Below are 22,030 nucleotides of genomic sequence, written 5' to 3' on the forward strand. Positions count from 1 at the left end.
CTGTGCCAGCGGGTATACGTGTGGGTGTTATGAGAGGAAACAAGGGCACGACTTGGAGCAGGTGTGTGCTGAGCTGCTGGGTGGTGGAGGGAGCTGCCTGCGCCCTGCTGGTAGGAGGGAGGGAATGAGGGAGTGAGGGGAAGGGAGCGAGTGTGGAAGAAGGGAGGGAAAGAAGGAAAGAAAGGGCACTGAAGGTGGAGAACGAGACGGAAGTGCGGGACAGAAATCGCTTTAACCTGAATGGTGTAGCTGGTAGTTCGTTGGTCGGCGGGAGAAGCTCTTGTTGGTGGTGTTTAGGAGAGGGGCGGAATCTGCTACTCCTACAGCTGCTGCTGCTCCCTGTGCGGATCAGGGTCTCAGGCTTACTGGCTGACGGAGCGCTGGACTGAACTGCTGTTGACTCGCTTCTTAGCGTCTTCGCCTTTCATTGAAGGATTTTTTAAATGGAAAAGCGAGTTTACTGAACCACGGGCGCGATGCTGAACCGTTTGAAGCCCCAGTGAGGCTGTAGTTGAGGATTGAAGAAGGAAAAGTGCGTTACCGTTTCTTTGGTGCGGAAAGTCTCCGACTTCTGAGAGGCTTCTTTTGTCCTTCGTTCCACACCAACTTACTTTCCGCACTCGTCCTTACGAGGGCTGTAGAGATCGCAGACTGATCTGGAAAACCGCGGACACATCGAAGGATTGATATTAAATACATTTGTGGTGGAATTTCCTTGTGTTTGTGGATTATAAGGCTGAACCGGAGCGCACCGATTGTCATTCTTTCCCTTTGTACTATTTTGACTCAATCCGGTAAGTATCCGTTTCGTCCACGGCTTGTTTGAAACAATATTGTGCTTTTATACGCAGCACTACTTCATTTTAATACATACTTCTTTATTTCAGATTGTTTTGATACTAAAAACTTAAATGTTACCCAGAAAGAAACGACTCAGACTGATAGATCTGAACTGGTTACCTCAGTCAGACCTGTTTACAATTATCCGTGTTTCATGCGTCTGGATAATCTGGATTTATAATCTCCACATTAAACAATACAGGTCTGAACGCAGGAATTAAAACAAACCAGATTTAAAACATTTCACTACGACACCTGAGACAAACGTTACACAATTGTAGTCACATTTGACAACCAAAACACAACTTAAGCAAATATTGGTTTTATGCCTTTAGTGTCCCTAATAAAACGGATTAATGACATCACAAAACACACAGGTGTAAACGCACGGATTAAAACGTTTCTAAATCCTGATTTAAACACGTAAAGAGGTGATTCAACAGAAATGTTACTCAAGTTTGCTTCATTCCTAGTCACATTTGACAACCAAAACAACCCCAAACAAATGTTTCTTTGTTTTTGCATATAAAAGCAGGTGTGAATGCATGAATTGAGAACCTTTCTAAATCCAGATTTGAACATCTCAAAATAAGAAAAATACAAATTTTAAACAAGTGTATTTTATTCCTTGTCACCTTTGACAACCAAAGAAAGCTACCCGGCATGCAGAAATAAAACACATGTATCTCATCATTGTTAAACAAACAGAACTGGATTTGAAACCCTTCAAACAGAAGTCTAACACAAATCCTGTACAAGTGTATCTTATCTTTAATCATATATGAATCAACCCTCCCCTTAAAATATCCTCTTATAATTTCTAAATGTAGGTTTTTTAAACGACCTTGGAAGGATTGAATTCAGTGTGATATATTGTATGTCCACAGTCACATTTGACAGCCAAAACCACCCACAACCACTAAGAAAATAAAGATCGTTACGCAAAACGCAATTTTTGATGCACCAGCCAGGTTTTGCATAGTAAAACAAGGCAGACACAAAAAGTTGGTTGTTAAGTATTCCTAGCTGATTTGCATATTATGTACCCCACAGCAATCAGATTTTAATCTGGATTACATGAGACACATTTACATTTTACTATATTTGACTATACATTTAAACAAGGTGGTTATAACAACATGGTTACATTAGGATATCTAGAGGTGGAAAATATGTGTGTGTGTGTATATATATATATATATATATATACATACTTGATGAACCCCACAGCCACACTATATCACAATTTATTACTGATTAGCAGCAAGCCTTCTGTCCAAAATACCCCTGTGTCCCCCTATTTATGTAGTTTTTTTTTCTTTGCCATATATCTGAACATACCAGCTCAGACCAGAACATACTGCTTGACCCAGTGCGGTACTGACCTGAATAAAGCGGTTAAGGAAGGTTAATGAAGCCCTCAAGCCCTCACAATCAGTTCAACAAATTCACTTCCACTACATGATACTTCAATCACAATTATAAACGTGCATTAGTGCATTAATGCCAGTAAATGGAACGTCATATTTCCATCTTAAAATTGCTCTCTTGTGGATTTGATGTGATGCAACATATTTTGCTGATATGACTGATATATATTATATCTGATATATATTACGTCTTCTTACCGAATAAAAGCATCACTTATGATTTATGAATTGCAGACTGTATCCCAGCTAGACAGTTTATTTCTATAGCAAATCACTTTATTTTGCACGCACACTGGTACTCTTATAATAATAAAATGGTTTACATTTACTGCATTCAGCAGATGCTTTCATTAACAGTTGTAGCTAATTACAATCAAGCAATTAAGGGTTAAGGACCTTGCTCAGGGGACCAACAGTGGCAACTTGGTGGTGTTAGGGTTTGAACCAGCGACTGTCTCATTACTAGTCCAGTACATTATCTATTAAGCCACCACATATGATGCTAGAAGAAAAATTGTGAGATCATATAGTCAAATGTCATGGCTAGTACATTTAAATAGATATGTTTCTATTCTTATTTATTTGCAGAATTGAATATATGGGAAGACATATACATAAACATAAGATATTTAATGTGCTATAACTTTAATGTAGCTTTATAATGATATAAACAGAAGAGTCAAACATCCATCCTAATACTGTAGTCAGATGGTATACAACATATGGCCAAAAAGATGTGGACACCCCTTCGTATTATTGAGTTTGGTAATGTTAGCCATGCCTTTTGCTACCAGGTGTATGAAATTAGTTACATAAAGTTGATTATTTGCTTCTACCATTGTGGCAATAGTTTGGGGAAGGCCATTTCCTGTTCCAGGATGTCTGTGCTCCTGTGAGTGCATCAAGGAATAAATTGTGTTGCTAAGAAAGCTTCCCCAGAAGAGTGGTGACTGTTGTAGGCACAAAATAGGGCAAACCCCATATTAATGCCCATTTTATTAATGGGATGTTCATGTCCAACAGGCTCACGGTCAGCAGTCAGTGTACATTGTCACATTGTTCAGCTCTAGGTTATGTAAACCCACTACCTTATGATGTCATCACGTCTACAGTCTATATCCAGATCTATAGCCGTAGTCTATAATCAGAGGTCCATTAATGGCAAGGACATGTTAGGTCGTTATTCATCACTGTGAGACGAACCCCAAATGAGCTTTCACTATAAACTGTCTGACTAGTCAATCTAAGCACAATCAATAACCCCAACATTTATGATGCCACAAACAATCCCCCTCCAAACACTGTAAACATGTCACAGCTCGGAGTGTGAGGTATTTTATAGATGCGTTTTATATTTCTGAAGATTAAAGTCAGTTCTAGTTGTTTGACCTCTTCAGGTTAAGATTCACTTTATTGTTCACTTACTGGACTCGTCGTTCAAGGGACTCTATCAAAGTGGATAAAATACTCGAGTTCCTGCTGAAATAAAGTAACACGGCACAGTAATACAGCAGATTTCTCTTTGAATCAAAACCTGTCAGTTCTGTCGTGCCGCTTGTGCCTGATTGCTGTCGAGATACAGAAACGCTGAATCTCCTGGTAGCTCCGAGCAGATGGCGCTGCGAGAAATCCCCAAGGGCCGAGTTGAAGACTGCTAAATGCAATATCTTGTTAACCAATTAGTGTCCTGATAACTTAAGGAAGTGTGTGTGCTGTGCCAAGTGTGTGCTAGTAATCTAAAAATAATAATTGGATCGGAAGACAGCTCCAGTGGCCATAAATCAATATTATTGAAGGTTACACAGGCCACTTTAGTCATGACATCTTGATAAATGTTTTTACTAAAACGCATTTAATAGACACTCATAAAAGGTAAAGTCCTGCCACTGACGTCATTTGTCGTCCCTGAATTGCTTTCGCCCTGTGCCAGCTGAAGTACTTAAGAACCCTAAAAGATTACGGTTATACGCCCACCAGTCCTAGTTAATGGTGTTTGTCTTTAAATTAGGGACAGGGGCTTTAGCAAAGGTGCACATTTCACACATATGTCAGCAGAAACTAAAGCCTGGCTTACGACCCCAAACACCAATAGGAAGGCCTGTTGGGATTTCAGGGTCAGGGGTGAGTGTAAGCTCGCTGAACTGGGGTTCCAGACTAAATCCTAGTAGATGCAGGATCCTTCCTTGACATGACGGCGCGGAGGCGAGTGGCATTAACGTACTTACTTGTGACTGAATGCAACTATGCACATTCTAAAATTAGAGGCTGCGCTCACTCTTAATGGGAAAGTGTTTGTACAGAGGTGGATCCAATTGCGTCATATGGTGCATCTGTGTCTTGTAGCCCAGTTTGGTGCACTTGTGGTTTAGGGTGCTTGTTGTAATCAAGCCAGATTAAAGGGTTTGATGAAGTATTAAGTCATAAGCATCTTCAAGACCACGTTACTGGATCATTTAAATAGTTAAAGTGCTGTGTTGCCTTACAAAGCCGAAGATGTCAGTCCAAAGTTGCAGGGTCGGGCTTGGCAGCTATTTTTGGACTCAAATGTCAGAGGTCATGAGAGTGCCACACCAACGCTAGGTTCTACTTGACCGTTATATACACGTGTATCAGGTTGCCAGTTGCACTGCACAACAGACGCTGCAGAAACCTTCTTAAATGACTGAAGGTTACAGAATGCAGCTTTAATAAGAAAGTGTGTCCATTTCCATGCACGGACTAATTGGATAACTGCATGAAATCAGATGTTGGTAATCTGATTAGCAGGGTTATGTGCACTTTGTTAATCCGATCATAGAAAACCTTTTTACGGGAGTTTACAACAGCCAGTCGGTAATTGGATTCCTCAGAGAGGTGGTGTGACGGCCTCTGGCTGAAGATGTTGATTTTAGAGAGGTAGTTGCATTCCTACTTTTTAAATCTAGTATATTAGAGTGAAACGTTTTATCTTTTAATCATTTAATACTTGAGTTGACTCGTTGGATTGTCATTTTTTAAAAGCAGTTCAGTACAGGTATATTTATTTATAGTTTAATGACTCAATGGCTGAATTGATTTACATTTCTGGCACTTTAGCAGATGCTTTTATCCAAAGCGACTTACAGTACTGTGACAGTATGTTGTCTAAGCAATTGAGGTTTAGGGCCTTGCTCAGGGGCCCAACAGTGGCAGCCTTACAGTGGTGTGGCTTGAACCAGGGACCTTTTGATTACTAGTCCAGTGACTTACCTGCTAGGCTACAACTGCCCTACTGATGGTTTATATTTGTTGCTGTTTGTTTAGAAGTGCGAGTATCTTAAGGTTAAGTGAACTCTGTTTATGCATTTTCTCCTGACTTTTTAGCACGTCCAATTGCCCGATTGCGTCATGCTTGCTCTTCACCAATGCCGATCCTCGCTCTGATTGAGGAGAACGAAGCTAACCCACGCCCCCCTCCGACACGTGGCCAGCATCCATATGCATTTTTTCACTCACACTAGGCGAGTGCATATATGTGAATCAGCCTTGTGTACGGAGACACACCCCCTGATCCGCACTCTTTCCCCGCTTCTGTGCAGGTGCCATCAATTAGCCAGCAGATAAATTCAGATTATACACACCAACCGCTGAGGATTCGAAACTTGTATCCCAGCAGTAATGGTCTAGCGCAGTTCACCGCTGTGCCACCTGAGCGCTCGTATGATGTAATTATTTGTTCCAATGTTTTGTGACCTCGGTCTGATTATTCACGGTTTATACAGGCTAATGAATATCCCATGTTGCAGCCAGCACAAACATCACTGAGTGATGTTAGTCACGTAGTAAGGATCTGTCACTGACACCGCTGCTCTCTCAAGCATCTGAACCTTTGATCGCCGCGGGTTCACGTCGTGTTCGGTCGCGTTGGCCTAGTTACATTAGCGTGCCATCGCTTCTGGATGCGCTACTGTGCTGTCGGTACGGCGCTTTTGCTGATCCATTTAAAGTAAAATAGAGTCCCGGGGGAGCTTAACAGCAGATCCTCCTCTTGGCTGACACCCAGCTGTCAAATGCTGACAGCTTCCCTCAGCAGCCAAGTCTGACTTTGTCACTGCTCGGAATAACTGGAGTGGCTATTTGCGGAGCTGTTACCAGCCCCGGCCCCATCGATGCACAACCGGCCATAGGTGAGGGTTTTTGCACCTTTGTAAGCACCGTGATCGATGTTTATTATAAGGACATTCCATTCCTGTTGGCACAAAGGGCCTCCAGATGATGTACGCCATGTGTCTCAACGGAACGTACACGCAACGCAGCACGCGTGATTGTCATCACAACCCCCATCTGTTTATTTCTCCTATTTTTATTTTACGGCTTTGTCAACAGCCGTCTCCGGGAAGGACTTTTGAAGACCTCATTAAAACATACCTACAAGCTTTTCAAGCACAAATTCAGTCCCGCACCCTCGGGGCTTTAAAACAGCACGGTGGCAGGGCTTACCGCCGAACGTTTAGAGAAACATTTAGTCAAACTTAGATCATGCCAAGAAAATGAAGCGTTTGAGGCGTACTGGTTTTTCAGTGTGGAAAAACCAACATGCAGTGGAATGTCAAACCCCCTTCAAAAGTCATGAATGGCCTAGTCATACTGGAATAGCTGCAGAAATGTACTGCAGCGAGAAAGGTATACTGGAATGTCTTCCATAATATAAATCTAATTCAGGATTAGGTGAGTAATGTAAGCATTTAAAAACGTTTTAAAATATACCACAAAGCAGAGATAGCTCAATTCCCAAAAAGTGCATTTTATTTAACCACACTTCTGGAGTCTTTCCATTTTAAGTCCATTTATTAGAGGACGCTTACAAAAGCTTTTTTGTGGCAAGGCTAGCGAAGCCAAAACCTAAGTGCACACATAATTGCAACTGGCTCGTAGATGAAACTTGGGAAATAACCCATCCAAGGCCACCACGTGATATATTAATTCACTGTCCGGCACAGACATAGGTATGAATGTTCGAGCAGGCAGAACCTGAGAGGCTGGCGAGCGTAAACAGGGTTCACATTGTTCTGGTGGTAACCCGAGCCGGGTTAGGCAGCACAGGAGGGAGGCAGGGAGGGATGGTGCACAGCCGGGCCGGACGGCTCTCTGTTGAGAGATCAGCGGGACAGCTGCCCGTTCTCCAGCTTTCAACGACGGCTCAAGTAAATACTCTGACTACCTAACTTATGAGCGTTAAGATCCCACACGCACACGTCGGAGGCACAACTGCTGCCGCGGCTCGTCGCGCAGGCCCTCCGGAGGCCACCCGGCCTCTTCTCATTTGTAAGGTCATTCTTTAAAGCCATCCATTATAGCGCAGGAGTGGAGGGAGTCCCCGGGGCCCTTCGGGCTGCAGATTGTTATACTAGCGCGCTAAGGGGGATTGGTTTCTAGGAAGCAGGCGGCACGACACATCCCCGAGGCATTGACAGCTATTGTGTGCATGCCCGCCCTACATCACTGCCGCTAATCTCTAACTGAGAGAAACCTGACCGCTGTATAATGGAAGAGCTCAATGCCAGAGCACTCACCTATTTCCTGGCATGGACCGATTTGCTTGCCGCAATTCATGTGCTCTTTTCAAGGGCTGCTGTCTTACATGGCGCATTGAGAAGGGATTATCTTCCATGCCAGGGCTGTCTTGCTCAAATAACACAGAATGTTTTATTGAATGCTGCTGCCAGAGTTATCTCACGTGTACACATAAGCTTTGAGACCATAATTGCAGAGTAAAAAAATCGGGTCGTAAATTGTGGTTGATTTTTTTCCCCCTTCGAACGCTTTGTGTATTGGGTAAGAACACAATCCCTTTAACATGCTGATTTGACGTTAGTAATGTTCTGTGGTGCGTTTGCCATCAAAGTGGCTTAGCGTCGGAGGGAGAGTGTTTTTTTTTCCTCCTTTGCCAGCCGGAGAAAAAGAAAGAGGGAGGTAGAGGCTTAAAGGAAGTCTTCGTTTAGGCGGTGTGTTATCCTACACCACAGACGGTGAACTTTCAGACAGAAGCCGAGTACACAGAGAGAGCTCCCTGGTGCCTTATTTGAGAGCTATAGAAATCCACTGGAGGAAAATTTCATTAACTCGGCTCGTTACACTCGAGCTGGACTGCAGTTTCCACACTCGAAAGCGACAGAGCTGCAAAGCCGTACAGGTCGCAGCAGATCTTTTGAAGGCTGTGAGGACCTTAATAGGTACGTGGCACTGAAATCTATGTTTTTTATTAGAATCCTTAGTATTGTTTACATACTTTTTCTTGTATTAATTATACATACGTTAAGGAAATATACCAGAGTAATTATGACTGGGCATGCATATTAATGAATAATTACACACATAGACCTTTGATGTGTGACCAAAAAAGTTTAATGTGGAGTTTTAGCAGAAAACGCCAATGAATGAATTCTTTCAGATTTCCCCAGAATTACTGGGCACAATGCTGTAACACATGCCGGATATGACACCGAGACGTAGCAGGGCCTCGGCCATCCCCAGCTTATTTAAAGCTAGGAAAGGCATTAAGATTCATACAGTGTTTTTGGGTGATATTTTATTATTAGGGTTTTTAACAATACTGTGGTAACTAAACCATTACCCCATTCGGCTGCTCCCGTTAGGGGTCGCCACAGCGGATCATTCATCCGCATATTTGTTTTGGAAGTTTTTACACTGAGCGCCTTTCTTGACAACCGTCCTATTTATTGAGGCTAAGCGCGGAGACTATAAGTGGGTGCACTGATACTGTATGTGCCCCCCCAAGGGCTAGTATGTGTGAGCCCAGCCTTAAATCGAACCCCCAGATTGAATCGGGCACTGCTTAAGTCAGCAGCGTGGCTCTCATTTCCAGTTATAATAATAATAATAATAATAACATTTTATTTAGAAGGGCCTTTTTTAAGAAACTTAAGAACAAAATGGCCTAAAATAGCACAGAAATTATTCAACATGAATAAATAAAAATAACAGACAACAATCAGTTTAAAATAAAGGGAAAATATATAATAATAAAACACGTAAGCAAATTACAATTACTTATCAGGAACAGCAGGAGGAAAGAGGTGACTGACGATCATTAATTAATTGTAGCCTAGCGGTTAAGGTACTGGACTAGTAATCGAAATTTCACTGGTTCAAGCTCCACTTCTATCAGGTTGCCACTGTTGGGCCCTTGAGCAAGGCCCTTAACCCTCAAGTGCTGAGATAATATACTGTCAGAGTACTGTAAGTCACTTTGGATAAAAGCGTCTGCTAAATGCTGAAAATGTAAATGTAATATTAATATTAAACTAAATGTAACCTTTAAGTCATTTTGATCTGTTAAGGTAGTCAAGAGAAGTTTGGAACAGAAGCGTCCAGTGTTTCAGAGCCAAATGTGGCTCGTTTCTGTGTGTGTGGTCACTTGATCTTTAATGGTGTTATGGATTATGGTCAGTGTGTGTTGGGATACTGAGTGGCATTAAGAAAAGTCTATTGTTTACCACATAGCATTGCAGAACATTATCAGATTATCTTTTTATTTTATTTTCATGTTTATTGCATGTTTTCTGGGTTTCTAATGCTGTAACACATGCGTGACATGACGCCAAGACCACATCATCCCCGGCTTACTTAAAACTGGGAAAGACGTTAAGATTGATACAGTGTTTTTGGATGTTGATATTTTGTTATAAAGGTTTTTAACTCAACAATACTGTGGTAACTAAACCATTACCCATTTAAAACCAGCCCTGTTCAAACTGGGCTGCTAAATAGTCTGAATGTTTTGAATTGCAGATTGTATTATATTGTATTATATTTAATTTACGAGACAGAATAAGAAGAATTCTATTCAAAAATCTACTGTGCTGGAATGTAGTAAAAGTCAGATGTTGGACAAATGTTGGTGTGTGGATGGTTACGGAACAGCTTAGCTTTACCTTTAGCTTAGCTCACAAAGTGTAAAAACTCAGCGTGCAGGAACAACTGCTCCTCTGTTTCACTCGTTCGCCAGTCGGGCTACGAGCCGCCATGTTGTGTGATGATTTACAGGCCGTTCCTTGTCCTCTGTTGCCAAAGTAAACACTTTACGACTTGTCTTTCGGCGAGCTTACCTTAAACCCTACCTCATTCCTCCGGCTTCTCCTTTGTGTACACACAAACCTCTTCCAGCGGCTCCTTCAGGAGATCTCCACGTCCCTCCGAGCGGGACAGAAATGTGGAGAACAAGAGTATTTAACCTTCAGCTAATCTCACCTTTGTGTGAATGGAGGGATTAGGCCATTAGACTCAGCATGCCTGGGAGCTTTAGCTCAGTAATGGGCTTGATGAATGACAAAAACTGCTTGGACAAGAGAGGTGCCGATTGAAATAGGAAGACGCAGTTGCTGGTGGCCTGACAGCTTGAGAAGCTTAACCCTAATACCCAACCTGCATCAAAAGAACATTAATGCACCATGACAAGCTGGAAATACACACTCAGAGTCACAATTGGATATTTTAGTAGCTGTGAAGGTGAAGGAAAAGAAGGCAAATTAAAGAGGATTGTTAAAAATAATACCAAGAAACAACTGGTTATGAGACATTATTCATTTGTCGCTGTGTGTATGTTTTTAAAGGTACTGGACTAGTAAGCAGAAGGCTGCTGGTTTAGACCCCACCACTGCCAGTTTGCCACTGTTGGGCCCTTAACACTGAATTGCTTAGACTGTATAATGTAAGTCGCTTTGGACAAAAAGCATCTGCTTAATGCTAAAAATGTAAATGCTCCGGGTTGTTGCGGGTCCAATTCAGACTTTCAGGGATTCAAACCCTGGAACCTAACAGTAGCGGGCTAGCATAATCAACATGATTCATCTTAAAAAACACATTTCTACTTGTAAAACTACATATGATTTAAACAAGACATGAAAAACGTAACACTTGTGTGCGTTTGTAGACCAGCTGCAGTCACGCAACACTATCACCTGTACTCATTATGCATCATGTGCACACACACACACACACACACACACACCTGTACATGCATGTTTTCTGAATTCAGGTGAAATAAAAACCTGCTACACTTTTAATAGTTTCCATATTGTTTATATTCTGTGTATATTTTGTATATCATGTTTATCTGCAGCATTCAAATCCAGTATAAGTGCACTAACCCTCATTATTACACAGTACTGTAAGTCGCTTTGGATAAAAGCGTCTGCTAAATGCTGAAAATGTAAAAAATGTAAAAAAAAATGTAAATGTTATTAACCTCATAAAAGTGCTATGCAGATCGACCAAAATAAAAACAATACATCAGATGAACTTTTTGGAGAAACCATGTGCCCCCTAACAGGTGTATCTGGATTCATTCACATTTTTGGCATTTAGCAGAAACCTTTATTCAAAGCCACTTACAGCACTGTGGCAGAGCAATTGAGGGGTAAGGGCCTTGCACAAGGGCCCAACAGCAGCAACCTTCTGATTACCAGCCCAGTACCTTAACCACTAGGCTTTAAATAACAATTTATTGCTTTAAATAATAATAATAAATAATAAAGTGCCATAAAATAATGCTTTCTTTGGGTCATTTTAGGAATAGGAATCAGTTGGCATATATTAGTTATTTTTAAGTGGTTAAAGAATTGCCACATTTCCTTTTCTTCATGGTTCTTAAAACAGTAGAAAAAAACCATTTATCCACCAGCTTAAAGACCACACGAAGGTCCTACTTTAACTTCTTCACTTTTTGTAGCACAAAGGCATGTTCCTCAGAGCAGCACTGCTCCTGTCTGCTGTTCTTCCTGGCGTTACCATGCTCACCTTCCCCCCCTCCCACGGTTGCATCACCCCACTCAGTACAAACTGTTCAGCAGGGGAGCAGCGACGCTCCATAGAGAGAGGAGGACTAAGCTGTTCCTATTACTCCCTTCTTCACAGACCCCCGGTGCTTCCCAAAAGGAGCTTTACTCTAAGAGAGCCTAACCATCCATTATGGACCTCTCAAAAGACCTTTCACTCCAGATACAACAGGCTCCAGGGGGGGAAAAGGGCCGAATTGACAGCTCCACACAAAAGAGATTTACTGCTTATCTCCTTGTGCATGAGTGGCATTCAAAAGGAGGTAATTGCAGGTTGTATACATCGGCAATCCTCCCGGGATTTCAGGCCTCCGCCCCATTTGCATTCACTATTGGCGCTCCCCTGGGAAGGTCCAGTAAATGTCAAAGTGACACCAACATTAGCCATTAAATGCTAGGTTTACTTTGAGCGGAGCGGAATTAAAAGAGCACGGCCGCGTAATGTCATGGAAAAGGCGCCGCAATAAAAGGAGAAAGGCTGCCTTTTATTTCGCTTAACCCCCGCTTTATTAGCTCTTCCAAATGACACGGCCCTCCCAGCCGTACCCCGCTCTCTGTCTCTTTTGTCCTAGCCGCATGACTGCAGTATGCTCTCCCCTTTCAAACAACATTAAACAGATAGCATTATACTAATATCCTTTCTTGGAACAACATGCTATCAAATGAAATTAGTGGATTATTACTGGCCTCGTCCTAAATTGGATTATTGCCCATAATGCAGTCTGAGTATACTGGATATGTTTTCGTACCCGCGCTGATTCATTGCCATGGGCTCGCAGCAGTAAACAATACGTGCTGGATCAGTTTTGTAATAAAGCCACGTTTAAGGTCGTAATATTCGTCCTGATACGATTTCTTTCTCTCTCTGTCTTCTCAGATATCAGTGATGGTGCTGCCAGCAAAAATGCGAGACTACAAAAAATCCGCTCTGGAGGCTCTCCGAGAGGAAGACTAGAGTCCACTCATCTTCACTGGTGTTAAAACAAGAACCAGAAAAAAGAAACACAACCGGGCCTTCGAGGACGGTCGTCAGACACATCTGGGCGCTGACCGCGCACCAGCGAGAGCGCCACCTTCTTTCATATAGTGGCTGAATTCTGAAGGACTGCAGTATGTTTTCTCCAACGGCAGCCTTGACTCCCTCTCCCCTGCTAACAGGAAGTGCACTCGCTGTGCCAGGTGCCCCCCCTGCAGGTCCGTACTCAGGTACGTTATCACTGGGCGTGGGAAAGAGTCATGTAAAAATATACATACACATACATACACATTTTTTATCAGAAAGATTGCTAAATGATACTAGCCCACTATCAGTGGGATTTAGGGTTTGAATCCCCAGTTGTGCTATCAACCGGTTGGGCGTCTAAACACAGACATGATTGGCTATGTCTAAGCTGGGGTGGCCGAGGCCATGTGATGGATTGGTGTCCAGTCAGGGTGTGTTACTACATGGTAAATCCAGTTTACATTTACATTTTTACTTTTATCCAAAGCAACTCAAAGCAACTGTATATGGTTTACTGTATTAGCAATTGAGGGTTAAGGGCCTTGCTCAAGGGCCCAACAGTGGCAACTTTATAGTGGTGGGGCTTCAACCAGCAACCTTTTGATTACTAGTCCAGTACTCTAACACTAGACTACAACTCTAGGTAAATAAGTAAACAGATCACTGGGTGCAGGATGAGAACTCTTGATCTTGGAAAATCCTCATTAATACTCATCTGTAGAGTTTTTAGCGCATCAGATTGTAAAGGTCCAGAATAATTTGCCTTCCTTTTTTTAATTAAATTTTCATCAACCTCTTTATCCTGGTCTGGGTCACGGCGGGTACATTTTCATAATTAAAAACTGGCTGCAAGGCTGGATTACCCTGGACACATCGCCAATCTAATCGCAGGTCTTTGGCCGTCCCTCCAAACATGTCTACGCTGGCCGTTAGCATTATAGACCACCACCCAAACAGAAAATCTAAAATATCTACCTTAATAACATTAACACGTTTACAGAGTGACTTTCTCATCACTCTGTTCTTTCCTACTACAAATATCAAACATTTCAGAGACACTGAATTGTCGATGCTAATCATGTTTCAATCGTTCACTTACAGAGCAGGACCTGCTGCGTCAGGAGCTAAACTCCCGCTTCCTCGCCTCACAGAGCGCGGACAGAGGAACCCCCATGGCGGCTCCGGGCGGCTACCTGCGTACCGAGTTCCATCAGCATCAGCATCAGCATCAGCACCAGCACACGCACCAACACACGCACCAGCACACCTTCACTCCTTTTCCCCACCCGGCCATCCTGCCCGGTCCTGTAGCACCCATGGTGCGTACCCCTAACAGACATGTGAGGATGAGTCGACACGACTGATTTTTTTATATTCCATCTCTTGTTCAAGCCTAGTGCACACTGCACCACTTTTAAATCGCTGGTCTGCTTAGATAACAGCCTTATATTTTCATTTAAGAGCATCGAGTCCAGAAAAATGAGGTATCACTATCGAATCCCAGGAGCTGTTGAATTGGCTATATATCAGATTGGGAAAAAATAAAAAAGCTGTGTCTCAAATCTCATAAAAACTAAATAATATATAATAATGTATAATAATGTGTGTTGTTGGTCCAGTACTATATGAAAACTCTGGGAGCAAGGCCAGAACACTTACATGTGTAAATATTCACCTAGACTTATGGGAAATATAGATCCCTCAATCAGTCTTTTAGGGCGGCAAGAGAAACCTGAAAAAAACCCATATGTAGAGTAAAACCAAATCTGCCAGCTGAACCATTGTGTCCTTATTGACTCCTTTTTTTTCGCCCATGCCTCGGTGGATTTGCACATTAGCGTTCCTCCACTCCTGCACAGGCGCCTCGGGCTGCTAACCAGGGTCCTTGCACAGCGTTTGAAGACCCCACCTACTTTATTAGTCCAATCTTTCCACCCAGTAGACTCGATGGCCAATTTTGTCTGCTGCAGGCACTGCCAATTGTGACCGCTAGATGGCGCCCAGTCGATTGGTAGCAGAGCTGAGACTCGAACCGGGGGTGCTGCTGTTTTGTGATGTTTCGCCTCATGCTCACAGTCATTGGCTTTCACTGTTATATCATAATTACCAAATTTCTAACCCAATCGTTTGGGAACAGCATTCAAACTCGTGCATCCACCCCAAATTTAACTTTAAAATGTGTATTAAAATCCTGTAGTGTGCACTGGGCTTTATTTGACTTTGACCATTAGTGACTGTAATAGCAATGCTGTAATAGTGCAGTGTAATAGATACCAGTCATGTCAAGTGTGTCCTGTGTGTATTGTTTGTTTTGTCATGGTATTTGTTCCAGATTAAATTTAACTCCTTTTTTTTTTTACTTCTTTTCCAGTTTGAGAAATATCCACCAAAGGTCGACTCCTTCCACAGGCACAATGTGAGTTCAACCAAATATTTTGCATGGAAACCTGTTTGTTGGGTTATATGAATAAATCTATTTGTTATTGAAATTTTACTATGCAAACAATTATGATGACAGTAATGGAACTTTTGTTGACAAGCTGACTTCATTATGTGCTGTGCCTCGTGCTTACACATTACATTAAATATCTATCTGGTTCCATTATTTCCTGAGACAACAGTTAGAAAAGACAGATCTGCTATGAAGCAAGATTTGGGGATTTGCATACTAACTTTGGGGTGTACTCAGGGGCGCTTAGTGGCATCTCAGAGGCAATTAACATTTAACAGTCTCAGTCGCCACAGCAGCTTATGTGTACGAGAGAATAACACGATAATGATCAAAATAGGACCCTGACACTTCTTCTAATGACTGAGTTTAGGTATTTTAGCAACACTAATTGCCAAGTGTATATAATGTCAGTAACTTAATTGATGCAGCCAAACAAAATTGTATCCAACTTTTGGAAAAAAAAGCAGTTTTACTCTTACTTGTATTGCCCATGTACACAATTTGAGGTCCATGAAACCATTGACTTTGGGATAGGATGTCCAGAGTGCCTGTATATGGTCATATAGAGTTTGACGAGTTTGGTTTGATGAACCTGCTGTGGCCTGCACAGAACCCTGACTCCCCCAATGAAACACCTTAGGGATTAATTGGAATCTTTATTGTGAGCTTCTCGTTCTACAGTGCCTGACCTTACAAGTGCTTTTGATTGAATGGGCAAAAATTGTTAGCTTCACTAGAATAGTGTTGGCTTTGATAGCTGCAAAAGTGTGTTTGTGTGGGGGGGACACTTTATATTGATGCCCATTGGCTTTGGGATGGGATGTCCAGCGTGTCTATATATGGTCATATAGAGTATAGAAGGTGACTTTACCTGAAAGAATATTATTGATTTATTTTGCAGGCTATACCTTTGCCATTTGATTGCTATCAATTGAAAGGTTGAGCGTTTGAATCCCAGCCACTGTTGGGCCCTTGAGCAAGGCCCTTAATCCTCTCAGCTCCAGGGGCGTAGTACAATGGCTGACCCTGCACTCTGACCCCAGCTTCCAAAACAAGCTGGGATATGCGAAGTATTTCACTGTGCAGTACTGTACATGTGTATCTGTATATATGACAAAGGCATTGTAATTTTTGTTTGAACACTAAGGTCGTGGTGTCTATATACTTTTGGTGAGATAAGGGAGCAGTATAGTTAGTATAGACTCAGCTGGAGCAAATGAAACATCTGGACTGGTCAAAATGTTGCCCAAATAAATAACATGAAACAAAATAGGCACAAAACATCGAACTATATTAGAACTTCATGTGAAGTTGGTCTGGGTTCGACTGAAGCAAAACCTTCCTTTGTGTTCATGAATCTCTTTATGAAAGGCTTCAGTTTCTTTTGTCGAGGGATTTTCACAGCTTATTTTGATGGAAATGAGCATTCTTACAGACTAATGATAAAATGCCACATCATCTTTTTCAGTTACTCCACTCGTACCCACCAGTAATGCCTGGAATGTCTCCCATGGTGCCCCCAACTGGGATATTCAGCTCTCTGCAGGGAGCCTTCCAGCCCAAGGTACTGCACGGCACAAACACCAACTAAAACAAAAACAACAAACACCGACTAACAACACAAGCTATTAACTTATTCTGGTATTTAAAAGCCTTTTGGTCTGAATTACATTTTTAATTGACAGAGCTTATAAATATTAAGAGTTTAGTGGATTTATTTATTAGCCTTTGTTGAGGAATTTTAATGACTTATCTGTACAATTAAATTTCATTTAATGTATAAAGTGTACAAACATTCAGCTGGTAAAGCTCCATTAAGTTTTTCAATGCGTAAGAAAATACTAGCAAGATACTGGGGTGGTGCAGCAGTCTAATGGGCAAGCCCAGCACCTCTCAGATCTCAGATGAATCTCAGCTGTGCTATCGACCAGCTGCGCAATCACACAGACACGACTGTCTGCATGAGGAACTGGTCAAACAAGATCCTCTGCTGGCTGGCCGAGGCGCCTGCACCAGAGATGGTTGATTCACGGATAGTAGTGCGTGACATACCGTACGCAGTGCTGCTCCCTGTGAGACCCAGTCTCTAGCGGTTGAAAAGAAAGCCGGATCGGGCACGTGAATTAAACTTAGAACCATCAAACCAAAACAGTTTTCCACCTAAAATAAAGCAGACAACAATTAATTATGAACTTAAATCCCAAAACAGTTTGTATTTAACACGTTCTTGTTGTTATAACAGGCCTCTAATCAACTCGATGTAGTTCCTGGAGCTGGAGCAATGCCCCGTCCACTCATTCAAAAGGAATCCAGAGTAAGAAAGCTTTCAAATCGATGTTAACATGTACAGTTACATTTAAATGATCAGTAGCTCATCCAACATCTCTTGAATAAGTAATTTATTCTGTACTTCAATTCTTTTCCAGCTGCTGGACTCGGCAGGTCCTACACCAAAGGTAAGACCTACACCGCATGTACTGCATTTTACAATGTAAATTTCTAACCTATGGAAAATCTGATATTTCAATATATCAGAAATCCAGGTGAGTACAGATATAATTTTTACTTCTTTGTTTTATTGCAGAAGCCTGGGAAGTGGTGCGCAATGCACGTTCATATTGCATGGCAGGTGTACCACCACCAACAGAAAATAAAGGTATGTCAGCAGATCAAACACACCTTGTGTGTTGTGTAACATGACACTCATTGTGTTTGTTCAAAGCCCATTGTTCCATCTGCTTTCCTCCGCCCGTGTTTACCAGAGCTGTGCCGTTTGGCTTCACCTCGTTCTTGCTTGCGCCTCTAATCTCCTTTCTCGTCTGTCTGCATTTCAGAAGCAGATGCAAAATGAGCCGCACAAGCTCGACTTTGGGTTGAAGCCAGAGTTCCTGAGTCGACCTTCTGGTTCAGGATTCCTAGGAATGATCCAGCAGCCGCGTGATCTGCCCCGCCCCTTCACCATCTTCTCCAGTGCTGGTGAGTCAGGGAGAGTGTAAGATCCGGTGGCGCGAGAGTCGACAGACATTCATGGACACTTTTGATCTGGCTCTGCTGTATTACACAGCACACAGTGGACACGCCGGAGGGCTTTAATATACACATTTGTACAAGAATACAGTGGTACCTTGAAACCTGACATCAATTGGTACTGGGAGTGGCGTCAGTTTAAAAGTTGTTGAGTTTCAAGGTATTTATTTCCATAAGGATGTTTGGGAAACCTGTTAATGCGTTCTGTGGTCCCGTGGAACTGCATATATTTTAGGCAAATGTAAAATAATGGGGTTGTTTTTGACACTTGTACACTAAAAATAACACAAATATAATTAAAAGGTGGCCCAGTGGTAAACTATGCTAGCGCTTTATCCGCTGGATCCAAGATTCAAATCCACAACGGTGCTATCGGCTAATGGGGGCGGGAGCAGTATCATACAGCCAATATTTATAGCCGTTCTTTTCTGTTTGTTTGATCAGGTCCCACACACCAACCGGTCTCCCCCTATGGATACCTGCCCCATCCTCACACCAATGTCCACACACCCCCCTCTCATCACGGTAAGGCTGAATTCACGACGATCAGTGTGTTTTTCATCCGCTTGATTTGACAAACATTTAATTTTGTTATTTGATGTCCAGACCCTCTAAATAAGCCTCCTGTGTTTGAAGGTTTGGGAATCCTGAGCTCCACGGCATTCGGAGGACTAGGAAACCCCACACTGAGTGAGTATAAATACTAGTCTTTTGTTGGCGCTTTTAATCAGCTTTGTTTATATTAGTAAGGGAAAGCTAAATGAAGAAATGGTAAAACTGTTTAAAACTGTTTTCCTAACAGCACCGAGTTCTACACCTGGCAGTAAAGATGGTAAAGCGATGCTATCTTCAGCAGGACCACAGGAACCCTGGAACAGACTGCAGCAGACCCCTTCCTCTTTCCCTACCCCACCCGCGTGGCCCCGAGCTCTCGAATCCGACAGAACTATAGACAAGAGAGACTCACTCATCAGCAAAGATGAGCATGAAAGGTTAGAGATTCAAATTCTTTACACTGGATAAGATTGTTTACATGTTTGGGTGTATTAAACAAACTCTGTATTTATTATTTGATAATATACACAATTTAGCCGAAGGTTTGTGGACACTGTTTCCAATAGGTGTATAGCTGTGCTTCTCTACACAATGGGTTGAGCCCTGAGCCCAGAGACCCCACCCTAAATTGACTAATTCTTAACAATTGTGCAAATCACAAGAAATAGTTCATGGTCGTAAATCATAGTACACATGTACACATGATTCAGCATCTACGATCAGCATAAAAACCTGAGTAACTTTGATTAAGGCTAAATTATTATAGTTAGGTGACTGGAATGAAGCATCTCCCAAACAGCAAGGTGCTAACAGGTACCTGTGGTGAGTACAGACAGTGAATCGAAGCAGAATTCAGCACAGCACCAGCGTTTTAAACACATACTGTTGCAAACTCGTCTATGCACCTTGAAAGAGCTGAATGCTGCCAAGTCAGTCCACTGCGTGGCATCAGCACAAACAGCTGGAAATGAATATAATTGATCTTAATTTTCTATGTGAACAGGGAAGAAATCCTAAATATGATTTACTGTTTATTTGATGAATTTAACATACTGGGAAAAATTAAACATATAAAAATATTAAATATGCCATTACATTTGCACATTTGTGCTTATAAAACTACAAAAACCTGGGATTATAATAGGGGTGTCCTAATTTTTGCAATCGATTTATGTCTTTACAGCTCAGTCACTTGCTTACATTGTAATATCCTTTCATTTCAGGGACAATAAGGAGAAATTAAGTGGAAGACAACCATCACCTGCTAGAACAAGTCCACCAGATCAAAGGCAGACAGACACTTCTGGAGGCCCGTCTCCTGAGCCAAAAGACAAAGGCAAAGAGCGAGTACCAGCCCAGGATCCTCCGACTCAGAGTGGAGAGAACGAGGATCAAAGGCACAAAGAAAATCAACATGAAAAGAGAGACAAAATGGTCAAGTGTGACCAGCGGCCTACAGAGGAAAACTCTCTGTCCCCAAAGCAACAAAGAATTAGAATAGAGGGGCGCAGTAGTGACGGACAGTGGGAGCCCGACCCAAAGAGGAGTCGAGTGGAGGCGGAGCCAGCAAAGAGCAGCCAGGTTAAAGTTAAAGAGGAGAGGAAAGAGCATCAGGACTCTCCTGAGGTCAAACCACCTCCTAAAGCACTCGAGAAACCAGTGCAGGGGCGAAGAACCCCAGGCATACCACCTTCACCCCTGTCCTCCATTCATATGCCCATGGGAATGCCAGGATTTTCACCCGGCCTGGATAGGACTCGATTAATGTCGCCCTTCGTAGGCATGAACCCGCTGTCCGGCGCTGAGCGTTTCCCGTACTCTCCCCAGCACTGGGATCCGATCCGGAATATGTGTCGGGGTCTCGACATGTCTCCAAAAGACCCGGTTGCCAAGGAACTGCTTCTGAGGGCCGACCAACTGCAGCGTGTTTACCCACGCGAGCCACTCCTCCACCCGCTGGTGATAGAGCAGCAGCAGAGGTGCCAGCTGGAGGAACGCCAGCGCCTGGCACTGCTGCGTGAGGAGAGCGAGAGGAGCCGTCTGCTGGCAATGCACCACCACGCCCTCGAGACCCAGCTGGCACATCCCGGCCTTCTGCCCAGCCCATACGCCAGCCCGCTGTTCTCACGCCTGCCACTGCCCCACGCCACCCCCTACGGTACTCTGAACAAGGCTCTGTCCGGTGCAGGATATATCCACGCCCACCCACCGCCTCTGCTGGCTGCTATGGCTTTGCGACCCGGCTCGCCCAGAAGGACTTTGCCATTGATGGACAGAAACCTTGAGGCGCCGTGAGTCGGACAGAACGAGAGCCTCACTGAGGACGAGCCAAGCACTTCGTGGAAAATAAGTGATAAATATGGAGATGTACAGGGGCGAGAGTATCCGGGCAGAAGTCTGGATTAAGTCTAGATTTTCATTCAATTGCAGTGTCAATGTGCTTCAGAGTTTTTTCTTTCCTTACGCTAGACTTCTTCATAACTGGGAAAGTGGCCCATTACTTTTTTGTGAAAAAAATTAAAAAGAATTTTAAGAAGAAGTGTGATTTGTTTTGTTTGATTGAAGCTGACTACAGTAAATTGAATTACATTAAGACAACGCCCACAAAAATGTGTAAGCAAAGAGCTAAAGTGGTGAAGTAGCCAAGTACTGTATACAATTTATTTTATACAGCGGAAGACAAATTGATTACAGTAAATTGGGATAAAATGGGAGAAAGTTCATAAATAAAATAGAAAAAAAAGCAGATAAGAGTGTTAAAGTATAAGAAGCAGAAAGAAAATGCAGGAAAAAAAGAATGTGTGAAAAAGAGAGGAAAAAACACTTAGCGAGAAGATACAATAAAAATGAGGGAAGAACGAAAGACAACAAACGTCACGTAACCCATAAAACAAGCCATATTGTTAGA

General features: G+C 42.6%; 1 protein-coding gene across 6 annotated transcripts; it reads left to right on the plus strand.

The window, feature by feature from the left end:
* The first annotated feature begins 234 nt into the window (after positions 1–234).
* auts2b (activator of transcription and developmental regulator AUTS2 b) lies at positions 235–21,661 on the plus strand. 6 transcript variants are annotated; one of them, XM_063017019.1, is made up of 13 exons: positions 235–794; positions 12,963–13,291; positions 14,190–14,428; positions 15,460–15,504; positions 17,009–17,104; positions 17,783–17,854; positions 17,967–17,996; positions 18,125–18,196; positions 18,378–18,516; positions 19,012–19,092; positions 19,174–19,257; positions 19,370–19,559; positions 20,346–21,661. In XM_063017019.1, exons 2-13 carry the CDS (start codon positions 13,198–13,200, stop codon positions 21,415–21,417), a joined length of 2,214 nt encoding a protein of 737 aa, XP_062873089.1. In that variant the 5' UTR covers positions 235–794; positions 12,963–13,197; the 3' UTR covers positions 21,418–21,661. The 6 variants fall into 6 exon arrangements, with proteins under 6 accessions (XP_062873089.1, XP_062873090.1, XP_062873087.1 ...); XM_063017020.1 differs by having other exon boundaries at positions 12,963–13,279; positions 18,375–18,516; XM_063017017.1 differs by having other exon boundaries at positions 236–794; positions 18,375–18,516.
* The last annotated feature ends 369 nt before the right edge of the window (positions 21,662–22,030 follow it).

Source organism: Trichomycterus rosablanca, chromosome 20 (genome assembly GCF_030014385.1).
Source record: "Trichomycterus rosablanca isolate fTriRos1 chromosome 20, fTriRos1.hap1, whole genome shotgun sequence".
Classification (NCBI taxonomy): domain Eukaryota; kingdom Metazoa; phylum Chordata; class Actinopteri; order Siluriformes; family Trichomycteridae; genus Trichomycterus; species Trichomycterus rosablanca.

Excerpts from the sequence above, each read along its gene's own strand:
- auts2b (XM_063017017.1), top strand. The coding sequence starts at position 13,198 with ATGTTTTCTCCAACGGCAGCCTTGACTCCCTCTCCCCTGCTAACAGGA. Across the intron at positions 19,093-19,173 it reads CACACCCCCCTCTCATCACG|ACCCTCTAAATAAGCCTCCT; the intron begins GTAAGGCTGAAT and ends TTTGATGTCCAG. Across the intron at positions 19,560-20,345 it reads AGCAAAGATGAGCATGAAAG|GGACAATAAGGAGAAATTAA; the intron begins GTTAGAGATTCA and ends CTTTCATTTCAG.